The sequence below is a fragment of the Nesoenas mayeri genome, assembly GCF_963082525.1.
Source record: "Nesoenas mayeri genome assembly, chromosome: 13".
Lineage (NCBI taxonomy): Eukaryota > Metazoa > Chordata > Aves > Columbiformes > Columbidae > Nesoenas > Nesoenas mayeri.
This window is the reverse complement of record NC_137550.1, coordinates 11654717-11668680: the sequence shown is the minus strand read 5'-3', so window position 1 is coordinate 11668680 and position 13964 is coordinate 11654717. Positions and strand designations below refer to the sequence as shown.

The 13964-nt window shown below is 45.3% G+C and overlaps 2 protein-coding genes across 3 annotated transcripts; one reads left to right on the top strand and one right to left on the bottom strand.

Annotated features, from left to right (window-relative positions):
- Positions 1-1430: 1430 nt before the first annotated feature.
- Positions 1431-9488, top strand: MCTS1 (MCTS1 re-initiation and release factor). Of its 2 annotated transcripts, XR_013922748.1 has the most exons (7): positions 1431-1537; positions 2713-2865; positions 3540-3637; positions 4671-4804; positions 5842-5909; positions 7999-8334; positions 8842-9488. XR_013922748.1 is itself a non-coding variant. In XM_080352545.1 (6 exons), exons 1-6 carry the CDS (start codon positions 1527-1529, stop codon positions 8078-8080), a joined length of 546 nt encoding a protein of 181 aa, XP_080208671.1. In that variant the 5' UTR covers positions 1431-1526; the 3' UTR covers positions 8081-9488. The 2 variants fall into 2 exon arrangements, 1 of the variants encoding a protein (XP_080208671.1); XM_080352545.1 differs by having other exon boundaries at positions 7999-9488.
- A 1342-nt stretch (positions 9489-10830) lies between these two features.
- C1GALT1C1 (C1GALT1 specific chaperone 1) lies at positions 10831-13575 on the bottom strand. The gene is made up of 2 exons (XM_080352902.1): positions 13367-13575; positions 10831-12217 (listed from the first exon to the last, which is right to left on the bottom strand). Exon 2 carries the CDS (start codon positions 12210-12212, stop codon positions 11256-11258), a length of 957 nt encoding a protein of 318 aa, XP_080209028.1. The 5' UTR covers positions 12213-12217; positions 13367-13575; the 3' UTR covers positions 10831-11255.
- Positions 13576-13964: the final 389 nt, after the last annotated feature.

The following is a 13964-nucleotide window of genomic DNA, read 5'->3' as shown; positions in this document are numbered from 1 at the left end:
GGAGAGATACAAATGTAATTTTTCAGAGGTTTTTCCATAGCGTGTTTTCTGTCTGAGTAACTGGCAGAAAGCTCCTGAGGCCTGAAACGTTGTGCTAGTGACGTCTAGAAAAGTACGTTCTCCAGATTAAAAGAAAAAAAAAAAGCTTCAGTCTGTGTTGTGGTTGAGACGGACAAATGACATGGACCAGGTTCTTTCAAGATGAAAGTAACAGGTGCCATTTATTGCTACAAGTGCATTTTTATACAATTCTACCAGTTCATGTGTCTTTTCACTATTGGTTACAAGTTACAGCACTAACACCTCATTGGTTTATTTTTCTATCATCCATGTTATTCTTCTATCCCCTTCTCTCTCACGGGTACATCTCTCCTCTCTCCGGATACTCCTTTACTCCCATCCTTCTCAAGGGTAAATCTTAATATCTCAAGGCTGATCTCTACTCTCATATTTTCTGTCAAGGATTCCACAGTCCCGCTGCAGTTTCCCACAAGTCTGTATTTTGACTGCCTTTAGAACAAGTTGTATAGTTCCCAAGCACTAATAAGTTACATTCAAAGTCAGATGTAATAGAAATAAGCAGGTTTGCTGAGTAAATAAAACTTTATGATTATGCTGTCGTGTTTTCCTCTGTTTCCTGTAACTGTTATGTTCACTTAAGCCAAATAAGGTAAGAGGTGCAGAAGTGTAAGAGATCTTAAATTTGTATGGATTCTTGGTTTTTGGAAACGATTGGATTTATATAAGTGTCGCTGTTCCTGGAGGAGCAGGAGGCTGTTCCTGTCCAGGCAGCCATTCAGGTGGGGAAGAGCCAGCGACTGTGTCCCGTTAGTCAGAACACGGGGCTCCTCACCGTTCAGGTCTGGGGTTTGTGGGCGAGCAGGGGAGGGTCAGGTGAAGTGCTGGGGACCCAGGAGGAAGCCAAGCACCTCCAAGCCAAACCTAATTTGACTCTAATAAACATTACATAGCCTAATCGCCTTACCAGAACCCATCTCTGTGTCTGGCAGGTGTCTGCCAGCGTGCGCAAGTTGCAGAACAGCCACAAACCACGCATGAAACGCAGAATTGATACGTTCCCATCACCGGGGAATCTCCGAGAAGCACCTGTGCAGGTGGGAAGGCGGGTGTTGCAGAGCTCGGTCCTTGCCGGAAAACCTGCAGACCCGCTGGTTTCACCCGCCCTCCGAGGATTTTCCGCTGTGCTTTGATCCCTCTCGCAGCAAACGGGAATCGCGGGCACGTTCGATCTGGAGCCCGGGCGCTCCTCCCCGGCCCGCGACACCGGGTGCGGCGGGTCCCGGTCCCGGTCCCGGTCCCCGTCCCGCCCGGCCCCGCTGCCCGCTGGGAGTTGTAGTCGCCGCCCGCCCCGGTGTCGCTGCGCGCGTTCCGTTGCCATGGAGCGGCGCGACGGGCCGTAAAGCGCGCGGCGCTTCCGGCTGGTGCGGAGGGCAGGGCCGGGACCTCGTGTGAGGAGCGCGGAGCCCGGGGTGCCCGCGCCGCCGGCCCCACGCACCGGCCCCAGGATGTTCAAGAAGTGAGTGTGGCTGGACCCGCTTCTCCCAGCGGGCCGGGGGGCGGCGGGAGGGTTGGGAAGGGGCCGGGCCTGGCGGCTCTTCTGTCCCGGGGCTCGGCCCTGCGCCCGCGGGGCCGCACGCCCAGGCCCTGTTCGGGGCCGGGACAGCGCGGCAGGGCAGGCCCCGCTCCCCGCCAGCCCCCGGGCCCGCAGCGTCGCCTTTGTCTCGGGGCCCTGGGCTGGGGGCGCTCGCTTGTGGGAAGGAAAAAAACCTAAAGAGTAACGAGTCGTTAACTTGCATGAACTTCGGGGTTCAGTTCATATGGTAAAAGGTGAATGAAGGGCTCTTGCAAATATGTCTGGACAAGGTGATAGGTGTTGGTGCTTGCAGTGCGGTTTGCTCTGTGTGTTGGGTGGAATGATGCTCTGTGCCATTGTGTTTCTGTGGGACTGAAAGTGTGTTCCGTGGATGTACACAAAGAATAGGGGTAAAGAAGGACAAGAAGACAGTTAAAGAAGGACAGGGAACTGCTGGAGAGAGTCCAGCACAGCCACCAAGGTGCTGAAGGAGGTGGAGCATCTCCCATGTGAGGAAAGGCTGAGGGAGCTGGGGCTCTGGAGCTGGACAAGAGGAGACTGAGGGGGGACTCATTCATGGGGATCAATATGGAAAGGGGGAGTGTCAGGAGGATGGAGCCAGGCTCTTCTGGGTGACAACCAGTGACAGGACAAGGGGCAATGGGTACAAACTGGAACACAGGAGGTTCCACTTAAATATGAGAAGAAACTTCTTCTCAGTGAGGGTGGCAGAGCCTGGCCCAGGCTGCCCAGGGGGGTTGTGGAGTCTCCTTCTGTGCAGACATTCCAACCTGCCTGGACACCTTCCTGTGTAACCTCATCTGGGTGTTCCTGCTCCATGGGGGGATTGCACTGGATGAGCTTTCCAAGTCCCTTCAATCCCTGACGTTCTGGGATTCTGTGAAAGGCAACCTGCTAGTGGGGACCCTTCCCCCAGCCCAGTGTTCCCACAGGAAGAATTTAAGACTTGTGAAATCCTAGATTTGAAGGTTGGACAGATGCAGTGCTGCTGAGGTGTTACAGAGAGTTTATAAATGCTTCTGAAGAATGCTGCTGAGATATGGCATCTTTGGGGAAGCAAATTGTGCGCTTCTGAAATCTTGTCTCTCACTTAACAGATTTGATGAAAAGGAAAATGTGTCAAACTGTATCCAGCTGAAGACTTCAGTTATTAAAGGTATTAAGAATCAACTGGTAGACCAGTTTCCTGTTATTGAGCCATGGCTAAACCAAATTATGCCAAAGAAAGACCCAGTCAAAATAGTAAGATGGTAAGTTCCTTTTTCTCTTAACCTCTGCTTCCATGGTGATAGGGTTGCTTCTTCTGTATGTGTATTTTGTATATTAGGTGAACCTAGTGTTTTTGAAAAGCATCTGATTTCCTATAGATAATAGTCCATGTTGTGGCAAAACCAGCAAGTTTGCATGTGCTTGTCATGCTCCTGAAGGCACATGAGTAGTATGCGTGAGGAAAGCAAAAATGCTGCCTGCTAGTGAATGTGCAGTATATTTGGGGACTCTATGAGGGTCAGGCTGTTGTTGAAGGGAAGCATTCAACTTTATGGATATGGTCCTCAAACTTGTTTGGATAGTTTCCAGTAGCTTCAAAAAATTGTTTTTGGGCTTCCATATATAATCTATATTATTTTTAATTAAGGGTAGTATATTTTTGATTATTGCTTCTCCACACTGTACTGTATTAAAAAAAAAAAAAAATCGAATGCAGTTTGTGAATAGCTAGATGTTTTTCTGTAGAAAGTGTGCAGGAGGCCAGTGTTGAAGAACAAGCCATAGAAAAGATAGTATTTTTAGTTTTAAATTTTCCTGCTAATTAACTGTCTTAATTCTCAGATGCCAAGATAGACTGGATTCTGTGAAGTGAAATAATTCATTTAAACTACAAGAGTGTTAAGTAGCTATTGGAATATTTTTTTAAATTTTGCAGTCATGAACATATAGAAATCCTCACTGTGAATGGGGAGTTGCTGTTCTTCAGGCAAAGAGAAGGGATTTTTTACCCAACGCTACGGTTGCTTCACAAATGTAAGTTTCCTGAGGATGGAAATGGTGGGGAGAGAGGGGAGAGTGCATTGGTAGAACCAAATTAAAAATAACTTGCTATGTACATGCATGTATATATATGTATATTCCTGAATAGATCTTAAAGGTATAGTATACCTTCTCAACTGTAATTTACTGCTTTGCTATTTCAGGTGCCTATATGGATTGCTTCCCCCATAATTATTGTAATGCTGTTGACTTCTGAGAGTTAAATTGTGCAAAGTTTTGCAAAAATCTTCAGAGGTTTCCTGAGGACAGTGTTCCAAATGTCCTGTTGTTAGTCCCTGTCTTTGTCCTTTCAAGTCTTCCCTTAAATCCGTTTTGCTTTCTTCCAAGTACTTGTAGGTTCTTACTAGAAACATATTCTTTAACCACGAGTTTAATGATGTAATATATACTTGTCTCCTGTAGGAACTTGTTGCATGCTTTTTACAGTTTACTCTCTTGCATTATTTTTCTTGCTGTTCTCACTGTTCTGCTTGATTGTGTTACTCTGATTTGGATGAGCTTAGGTGTCCCTAAAAATGTCATTCAGTCAACTCTCAATGTTTGAAATACTTCAAGAAGGTGCGTGCACTTGAAGGATGGCTTGGGGAGCTGACTGCCTTCACTAATTTTGTCCATCTTTGCCTTTTTTGTCCTGTTAATGTTAACCTCTTGTGAAAAAGTAACAAGTTATACATGTAATTTGGGGGATTTAAGACCCCTTAGTATGTGGGCGCCTGTGTGATTGTTTTCACTGGGGAAACTTGTTAAAACTGTTATTCAGTGTGTGGGTATATGGGGGCACAGGCCTGGTGTTGGGTTCCCCTGTGGGGCTCAGGTGGAAGATGTGCTCTGGGAGCACAGAACTTGTGTCCTTTCAGGATGGCACAGCCCAGTCATAGTTTATCAAATTTCCCACCCTTGCAGCACACCGTGTATCTAATTGCTCCATCTCCACTGACTTGGTAATGAGTTATTCGTGTTGTCATCTCACTGTGTTAATTGTCATGCTGTATCTTTCCCTGCCTAGATCCATTTATTCTACCACATCAGCAGGTTGATAAAGGCGCCATTAAATTTGTACTAAGCGGAGCTAATATAATGTGCCCTGGCCTGACGTCTCCTGGAGCAAAACTTTACCCTGCTGCTGTTGATACTGTTGTTGTATCCTTCTGGAGCTATGAATTACTGCTTGCTGTGAGATGAGTTAAATTTCTGTTCTTGTGTTCTTGGCTGATCGTAATCTGAATTACTTTGGATTTTAATGGTATTTCATGGAATAAATAGTAATCTGAAAAGAGCTGCAGAGGTTCAGATGTTATTTAGCGAGGTTAACATTTTTCTTAATTTTTTTAATTTACTGTGATGTCCCAAGCCAAATAACTATTCCTGCTGTGCTGTTGGGTGGGATAGTGTTCCATCAATCTAATTGATAATTTGAGCTGCTTTGTGATTTTAGGCAGAACTGTAAAAATGAAGTACAGTGCATTTTGTCCCTTGCCTCCTTAATCAATCTTCTATATCCTTCAACTATAGAAGATTTTGGTCCTCTTCCTGGGGAATTTGGAAAGATGTTTAGGATCAACTTTGCTGTAGGCAGGACTTGCTCTATGTCTGATGAAGTCAGCCTATGTAAAATGAGGAATGTATGCTAATTCACTCATGCTCATTATATTACTGAGAAGGGAACCCTGGGCAAATACAGCATTAATGATACCAAGCTGTGCTGCTCTTTCTAGTTAGTTAGATGCTACAGGAAAAAATCAGCAGTTAGCATCATGGGTTGCTAAGCTTTGAAAAGGACACATCTGATTTCAGTACTTCTGGATCAGTGTCTCGGTTCTTCTGTACCTTGGAATCTAAAGTGGCCCCACAAACCTGCAGTTTTGTTCCAGAAAGAGCGAGTCTATGATCTCTGGGTGTTGGGCACAAAGGAAGAAATGGAATGTAGTGCTGGGAGATCTTTTGCTGTAATAGCTGCTTGAAGTTCTTAAATACATGCTTTGTTCTGCACGCTGTGATTCAGTTGTTAAATGCAGTGCTTTGTTTTACTTATCTGTAATAGCTCGAGCTGTAGAATTACTAAGAGGGTGGAAGGTCAACGTGGGATTTTGAAACGTTTTGGAAAGTTGTTTCCTCAATGCTTTTACTTTTCTGAAATAGTTTTTAAAAAATCTGTTTTCCTTAGCAGTGATTTGTAGGCAATAATGGCAGAGGGAAAACAGCATGCATTATGTGTGGGAGTAATGAAGATGTCGGCTGAGGACATGTAAGTGTTTTAAAAATGGAAATATAAGCTTTCCCATGTTATTATTCTGATGTTAGTTTGAATTATAAGCACCACTGTAAAGGTTCAAGGTTACTGCATCACTGTTGCAGAATATGTCATTTAAGTACAGAATTTAACATATCATTTTGTTGATATTGAGGGAAAGGAGGCAGGGAATATGTTCCTACTTATTTGTTTAACAAACGGAATCAAAATAATTCTTTTCAGGTGAATGTGGACATTTGTACTACTGCTGAATGTTAGTATTTCTTGCTGTCTGATCATACTTTCTCAAAGATACCGTGAAGCAAATAAATGTTTGTATAGAGGGCCTACTACCTGGGCTGTGGGCAAGAGATCTAATTTGGATTTGAGAGGGCTGGAAACATTGAAGTGGGTTTTGTCTGCAAGGACAGCAGAGACTCAAGTCTTACGGGTGCTCAGTTGACCAGCTGCGCTCCGCTCTGTGCCTTCTCTTCACCTTGTACCTACGTGCAGCATTCCTGCTTGATGTCCTTACTAGCTTAGCTGAGCTGCTTGTGAAATGCAGAGGTCTGTTCAGGGGACAAACATCAACTGAAAACTCTTTGAGAAGGGAAAGCTACAGAAAAGGGAAATGGATGTTTGTTCTTGGCATTTGGGTAGTGCTGAATGAAAAGTAGCTAAACCACTTTGTCATTTTAAATTCTGGAATGTCTTGAAGCAGGATGTAAGATGCACCCAGCAGGTTTGGGCTGTGGTGGTTCCAGCCCTTTCTAGCACTTGGGTGGGTGAGGAAGCTGATTTTGATGAAAACAAGTCGCTCTTTTTTGTGGGAATAATTCTCAGCAGGATCATCTTCTGTTACTGGGTCACTCTGCTGTCCTAAGTCATCATACAAGGGAGAGAGGTGGGAATGTGTTACAGAGACTGCAGCAACCTGGATTTGGACCTGCTGTAGCTGCTGGGGACTTAAATTCCTCAGGATTCTTTGTAGTGCCTTCAAAAGACTCCCAAGAACAGGTGGAAAGAACAGCTGAAGAGCTGCTTTTGTCCCAGTCCTGCTTGCAGTGATCTCTAAGCACCGCAGCCCAAGGGTCTCTGTATTCCTAGTTCTTAGCAGCTGAATATCCTGTTCCTGTGAGAGCAATGTGAACTGGACAGGAAAGTGAAATTAGACTGATCTGTGCAGCCCACTAGCATGCTTTTTTGTGAGATATTGACTAAGCCAGAATATTGTGAAACAGTATGATTTTAGTTACCTGTTTTGATTAGGATACACAATGTGTTAATGCAATTAACATAGCAGTATTTTCCTTCTTGATTGCTTTTGGACAAGTTGTATAAGTAATGGAACACTTAGTGTAAATACAGTAAATTATGTTCTTCAGGGGGATGAAACTTTTTCTCAGTCCTAGAATGATGAGATTTGCTTGTTTGTTGTGACAAAACTAGATTTTTCTGTGGAATAAATTACTAGAATATGAACACAAGTCCAATACAGATGCACAAAACGACCATTTTTAAAAGATGACATGACTCAAAAGATACAGAAAGGATAGTGTGTTTGTAACATGCTGCAAGTCCTTGGCACATAAGTTTTGTATTTCTAATTCTTGACTGAGTGTGTAGATGTCTCACTAGCAGCGAAGCAGCTCACCTGCTTTGATTATGTCAGTGGCACACCTGGAACCACAACTTGTCACATTCCACATTCCAGCCGTGTTCCACCACCTCCTGTACTGGAAGGGGGAGAGTCACTTAGAGCTGCTGTGCTACTGTGATACAGAAATGCTAAAATCAAGAAAAGCAGCAAAAGTGTTGTCTGAAGAACCGCCTCCCACAAAGAAGTAGTTAAAAATATTGTGGAAGGATGTTGACAAAGCATGGAAGGCAAATATTGTCCTCTTATCGTTCAGCAATGTGGGTACATGTGTTATAATAACAAATATTGTTTCTTGGATACCTGCTGTTGATTACAGCTTTGTGGATGATAGTTTCTCCCCTTCCAGCTGACAAATGTTGCATTTTCTACTTTAAATATTGTATTTTGTGCTACTCTAATATTGAACCTAGCTAATACTTCTGTACCTTTTTCCTGCTTCTACAGTGAGAAGGTCAACAAAGGGATTGGTATCGAAAATATTCACTATTTAAATGATGGTCTTTGGCATATGAAGACGTACAAGTGAAACAAAAGGAACTGTGTTACTCCAAAGGAATGCACTTAGGTTAAATGTGGACTGCTTTGTAATTCCTTGTTTTTAATGTGACTGAATGTACAAATTATTCTGTTCTGTGGCTATGCTAAATAAATCAAGCGAATGCGAAAGTAATGTTAGGCTACAATAGTTTTCGAGATTTCTTTTTGTTACAGTTCTTTTGTTTTGTCTTAAACAAGTCTTTGGTGACTGAAGACACCTGATGGAAAGATCCTGCATGGACTGTGAGTAGACTATTTCAAAAAAGGAGGAAAAAAGCCAAGAAATGTTTACATTTTTATGCTCTTCTAAAAGAGTAATATAAAGCATATGTGAAATATAGTTAACACAGTTTATAAAACCTCTGAAACATTTCAGATTTTTTTTCTTCTGATTAACATCTTGTTAGTCTACTTGTTTCTTGAATATGGAGAAATCAGGGTTTTTTTGACCTTTATTTTTTAACTTAATTTATTAACAGCATTAACTTCAGTATTTTACTTAAGGATTTTCTCTTTTTAATATGCATTCATCTGTATGGGATTTATGAACTTAGGTATGTGCACTAGAAATTCTTTTATACTAGCTGATATCTGAAGAATATATATATATGTTCACATTTTTACCTGCCAACACTGTGTGATATCGCTCTCCTTACAGTGGAGTTTATAGTACTGGTGGGCACACTCCAAAAGGAGCGTGTGCTGACTTGGTGCCTGATGCTCTGCTCCCCGTTTGCCGCTGCCTTTTAGGAGCAGAAACAAAGTCACTGTTTAACAAAGGCATGATAGCAAAACACGGTTATCAGTGTAGCCAGGAGCAACTTCTTCAGGTGGAACTTCCAAAGAGACCTCAGCTTGTGCACACTGCCACACGTGCGTCACCTGCAGAGCGGGTCATAGAGCCTGTGTGTGTGTCTGGAGGATCCAACTCATTGTTCAGCAACTGCACATCCAAAGCTATGCTTGTGGAAAACAGCCTGTGCCATGGAATCCTTTAATAAACTAAGGAACTTTTTAAGGTCTACCACTCTAAATCTTGTCTCCTGGAAGCATTTGTTAATATTTCAAGTCTCTATTCTAACGTAATTTTGTGTACAGGTGCCTTGTCTCTGTGCTGTTCTGCATGTTTGTTTTCCCCACCCTGAGACCTTTACAGGAGATAGTGGCAGAGATTTCTCCATCTGATTTTGAAGTCAAATTAAGACATGGATGATGGAACATGTTACCTAATACATGCTACTTCTAAATTTTTCCTGTGAAATTTTTTACAAGATTGTGCTTTTGAAAATGACAGGGTAAATCTGAAATTATTGACTAATGTAGGAAGACAGAAATTAAGGTGATTATTACAGCAGTGTTACAGAAAAAGGTTTGGTCAAACCTCAGACCTTCCATCAGAATGCTAATGGACATTTTAATGTGTCTTAAAGACTCTGCTATATATGTAATAATTTCTTGTTAGTGCTATGGGGAATCAGTTTGTGCCTCAGTGGCTCTTTTTTTTTTTGCAGGAAATGAGCTAGGCTTGAGTTCTGCGCCTCGCTTTTTTATCTTCCATCTTCTGCTGCGTTATAGTACGTCTTAAATCTTTGGGGTGTGAGGTTTATGTTGGTTCTAATTCTTCCATTCTTTTTCCTGTTGTTACAGTAGGAAACACCACTGAAATCCAAATTTTACTTTCTTCATCTGGCTTTGTCAGAGTATTCCCAGCTGTGGATCTAATATTTTAAAAATGTTTCTGTAAGAAGATAGAAGTTAAATCATCATTGTCAAAAACACTGAAGTTTTATCTAGGTTTTGGCAGCAATCGTGTACATGTTTTGTCTTGTTAAGTCAGCTGAGCTCTGCCTGACAGGGACGAGGAGAATGTGCAAAATGTGAGAAGGGTGCGCCTTCTGGAACAGCTGAGCTGTGGGAGCTTGCCTGGGGCTCTGAGGAGTTGTCTTACTGTTCTTGTTTAAAAGAAAAGGATCTGATGTTTAAAACAAGAAAGATGTTGATTTCTCATCAGCTCTGAAGCAGATGCATCTTCTAAACAGAGTAAATATTGAAGTGCTGTTTATTCCTGCTTCCTGGAACTGGGAATGTGACCTTGTGTAAAACTGATTTCAGTTGTTTAAAAAAATCCCAAACCAACCTAAGCAACCCAACCAAAGAACAAATACAAGACAAAACACAACCAAAAAAGCCACCACCACCACAACCCAACCCCACCATCCAACCTCTCCTAGCCCAGTGTTGGGGAGTGCTGCATGTTTCTGTTGTGCACGTAGTCTTTCTTTGAATATGATGCAAAACAGGTTGAGAGTGTGAGCAGAGGTTGCTGTATCTTGGTGTTAAAACTACCTGTAAATATATCTACACTACGTTTGTATTGACAGCTAAACAACTTCCATGTAAACACTACTAGCAATACTGACAGGAGCAAAAATACCGAATGCTTATATATGAAGCAAAATTTTAAATAAGCAGTTAGTCTCGTACTAATAGGCTACCTGAGAGTGTTACTCAGATATAGTTATCTCTTTCTTTTGAACTTAAAACAAGCAGTCCAAAGGTCATTTAATATTACTCTGCTACAACTTCCTAACAGCTCTTATCAGCATATTTCCTGCTGATTCCTTGCTGGGTTAGGAGGCTGTATGTAAAGCGACAGGTGCTGCATAAACAACACAGCTCAAGCTGTTGCGTAGTTTTGTGTCAAGGAAGTAGATTAACACTAGTCTTTGAGACTGGATCTGTAGTGAGTTTTATTGGTACATCTTAGAAAGATATAAAGACATTCTAGAAATGCCTGGAAGAATGGAAAGAATCAAAGTCTTGCAAAAATATATTTGTAAGAGTAGACTAAAGGTCATTTGAGCTTTCATTAATAAATATGTACATGTACAAACCCCCCCATATAAACTTAATTTCCTTTTATTGTAAACATTATCAATTTCTTGATCATTTCATTCCAGCACTGTCAAAAGCCAGAAGCATTTCTCTATAAAACATTTAGAAAAGAGTTCTCCTTCCACTTTTAAAATTAAGAACTTTACCAAACCTTAATGTGCAAAAAAAATTGTACACTGGTACCACCAGATACAAAACCCAAATCTGTCCATACAAATGTGTGTCATGAGAGGAGTTGACTGTGGTTCCAGGTCTTCTTGGAGGAGAGGTCAGTCATTGTCTGAGCCTGCGGGCGGCAAGAAGACGAGCGCGTCGCTGTACGTGTGGCCATAGGGCCTCAGCCGGTACACGCCGTACATCATGACATGCATGTGGTTGGCCGCCAGCCCACTGAATGTGATGGCCGAGTCGGAGCAGCAGCCGTCCACCACCTGCTGCGGGTGCGTGGCCATCGCTTCCTTAATGAGAGTGCTGACCGCTTTAGTGTTAAAGACATCTTTTCCTTCTGAATCCTCCGCGTTTTCGGCAAACGCTCCGGTATACTTCAGGCAGATTGCTAGCTGTTTATCCTCAGCGAGTTTCCAAATCATGCCTCCCTGCTCCGGACACTTGTCAGGGTCTTCAAGAACACGGGAGAGTCGTCTCAGTGACTCAATGCTTAAGACGATTCCTCCCTCGCCATCTACATACTCAAGGTCACCAGATTTCACAGTATGGCCTATATAAAAAGGCTGCGAGGGGTCTTTTTTCAGTAAGAAATACTTGAGATTTTCAATAATAGCAAATGTTGTTGGATACGCAAGGAAGAACCAGTTGAATTCATCTTTATAACGTTCATATGTTATCTTGTAAGCTTTTCTCATCATCGCCCACATATCATTTGTGTTGAGGGCTACAGAATCAAACACTCTGACATCTTCAGAGCTGTAGAATTCCGCCTTGTCACAGTGCTTGCTCCACGTCTCTCTCACTGCTGCCCAGTGCCCTAGAGCTTTTGGTTTCACCAGGATGATACAATAAACGCGGATACTTTTACTAAGTTCCATACGTTCAGCTTCTGAAAGGTTCAGGACATCTTCTTTGTTGGGAGCCTGGATGTGATGGTGCTCGTGGTGATGCGCTTTAGTCCCATGACCCACCTTGATGTGTCCCAGGAGTGTAACCAACATGCAGAAGACTCCTCCAAGCACCACCCCCTTCATGAAGGAGCTGCTTTCAGACATCATCCTGCCTGCAAAGGAGACGCACCATGAGAACTCACAGCAATGAGTTTACTCCTACAGATTCCGTATAGTTTTCACACATTCCCCAACTCGCTGCTGCTCTCTTAACTCACACCTTGAGACAAGGCCAGGAGAGAGCAGGGGCAAAAATCACAGAATCCCAGAATGTCAGGGGTTGGAAAGGACCTGGAAAGCTCATCCAGTGCAACCCCCCCATGGAGCAGGAATACCCAGATGAGGTTACACAGGAAGGTGTCCAGGCGGGTTGGAATGTCTGCACAGAAGGAGACTCCACAACCCCCCTGGGCAGCCTGGGCCAGGCTCTGACACCCTCACTGAGAAGAAGTTTCTTCTCATATTTAAGTGGAACCCCCTGTGTTCCAGTTTGTACCCACTGCCCCTTGTCCTATCGTTGACTGTCATCCAGAAGAGCCTGGCTCCATCCTCCTGACACTCACCCTTTCCATATTGATCCCCATGAATGAGTCACCCCTCAGTCTCCTCTTGTCCAGCTCCAGATCCCCAGCTCCCTCAGCCTTTCCTCACACGGGAGATGCTCCACTCCCTTCAGCATCTTGGTGGCTGCGCTGGACTCTCTCCAGCAGTTCCCTGTCCTGCTGGAACTGAGGGGCCACAGCTGGACACAATATTCCAGGTGTGGTCTCCCCAGGGCAGAGCAGAGGGGCAGGAGAACCTCTCTGACCTACTGACCACCCCCTTCTAACCCACCCCAGGTACCATTGGCCTTCCTGGCCACAAGAGCCCAGTGCTGGCTCATGGTCATCCTGCTGTCCCCAGCACCCCCAGGTCCCTTTCCCCTACACTACTCTCTAATAGGTCATTCCCCAACTTATACTGGAACCTGGGGTTGTTCCTACCCAGATACAAGACTCTACACTTGCCCTTGTTAGATTTCATTCAATTTTTCCCCGCCCAGCTCTCCAGCCTGTCCAGGTCTCGCTGGCAGTTCCCGGTCAGCGCTCTCGGTACCGCTGGCGGTACCACAGTCCCCCGGGGGACTGCACGGGGATTCTGCCACCGGGACCGCACGGCCCCCGCCCCGCCGCCTCCCAGAGGCCGGGCCCCGCCGCTCCCCGCAGTCCCGCGTTCCCGCTGCCCGGCGCTGTTCCCGTTCCCGGTCCCGCTCCCGCGCTCACCGGTGCCGCCGGGCCCGCCAGGACAGCTGCCCCGTCCCGGAAGCGCGCGCGCCGCTCAACGCTCCCTTCCTCTTTCCCGCCGGAAGAGCCGCGTGCGGCCCCTCTAGGCACCGCTCGCTCGCGCAGAGGCGCCTCCTGCCGGCTCGGGCGCCATCTTGCAGACTCTCCGGTGCGGGCGGGTGCTCCCCCAGGGCTGGAAGCGCGCAGGGTCCCGTCACCGGGGCCGGCTTGCGGGCGGGGAGGGCGGGGGTCTGGGCGCCCTTGCGGTTCGCAGCAGCGGGGCCGTGCGCTGCCGTTTGTCTTGTAGCCGGTGTGACGGGGCCGACGGGAGCCCCCAGGCGGCTCCAGCCCGAGTGTGGAGAGGGGCCGCACCGCCCCCTGCTGGAGCCGGAGCCGCACCGGGTTAACGGAGTCCCGGGGGTGCCCAGCGGGGACACAGCGCCGGTACCCGCGCAGGATAGATAACGGACCTGCTGGAGAGGGGCCGGAGGAGCCGCAGAAATGATCCGAGGCTGGAGCAGCTCTGCTGGGAGCACAGGCTGAGAGAGCTGGGCTGTTCAGCTGGAGAACAGCAGCTCTGGGGAGAGCTTAGTGCGGC

Bases quoted from the DNA above. Each gene is read 5' to 3' on its own strand.
- MCTS1 (XM_080352545.1), top strand. The intron at 3,638-4,670 runs GTAAGTTTCCTG...TTCCCTGCCTAG, and splicing joins GCTACGGTTGCTTCACAAAT to ATCCATTTATTCTACCACAT. The intron at 4,805-5,841 runs GTATCCTTCTGG...AGTGATTTGTAG, and splicing joins CTGCTGTTGATACTGTTGTT to GCAATAATGGCAGAGGGAAA.
- C1GALT1C1 (XM_080352902.1), bottom strand. From the start codon at position 12,212: ATGATGTCTGAAAGCAGCTCCTTCATGAAGGGGGTGGTGCTTGGAGGA.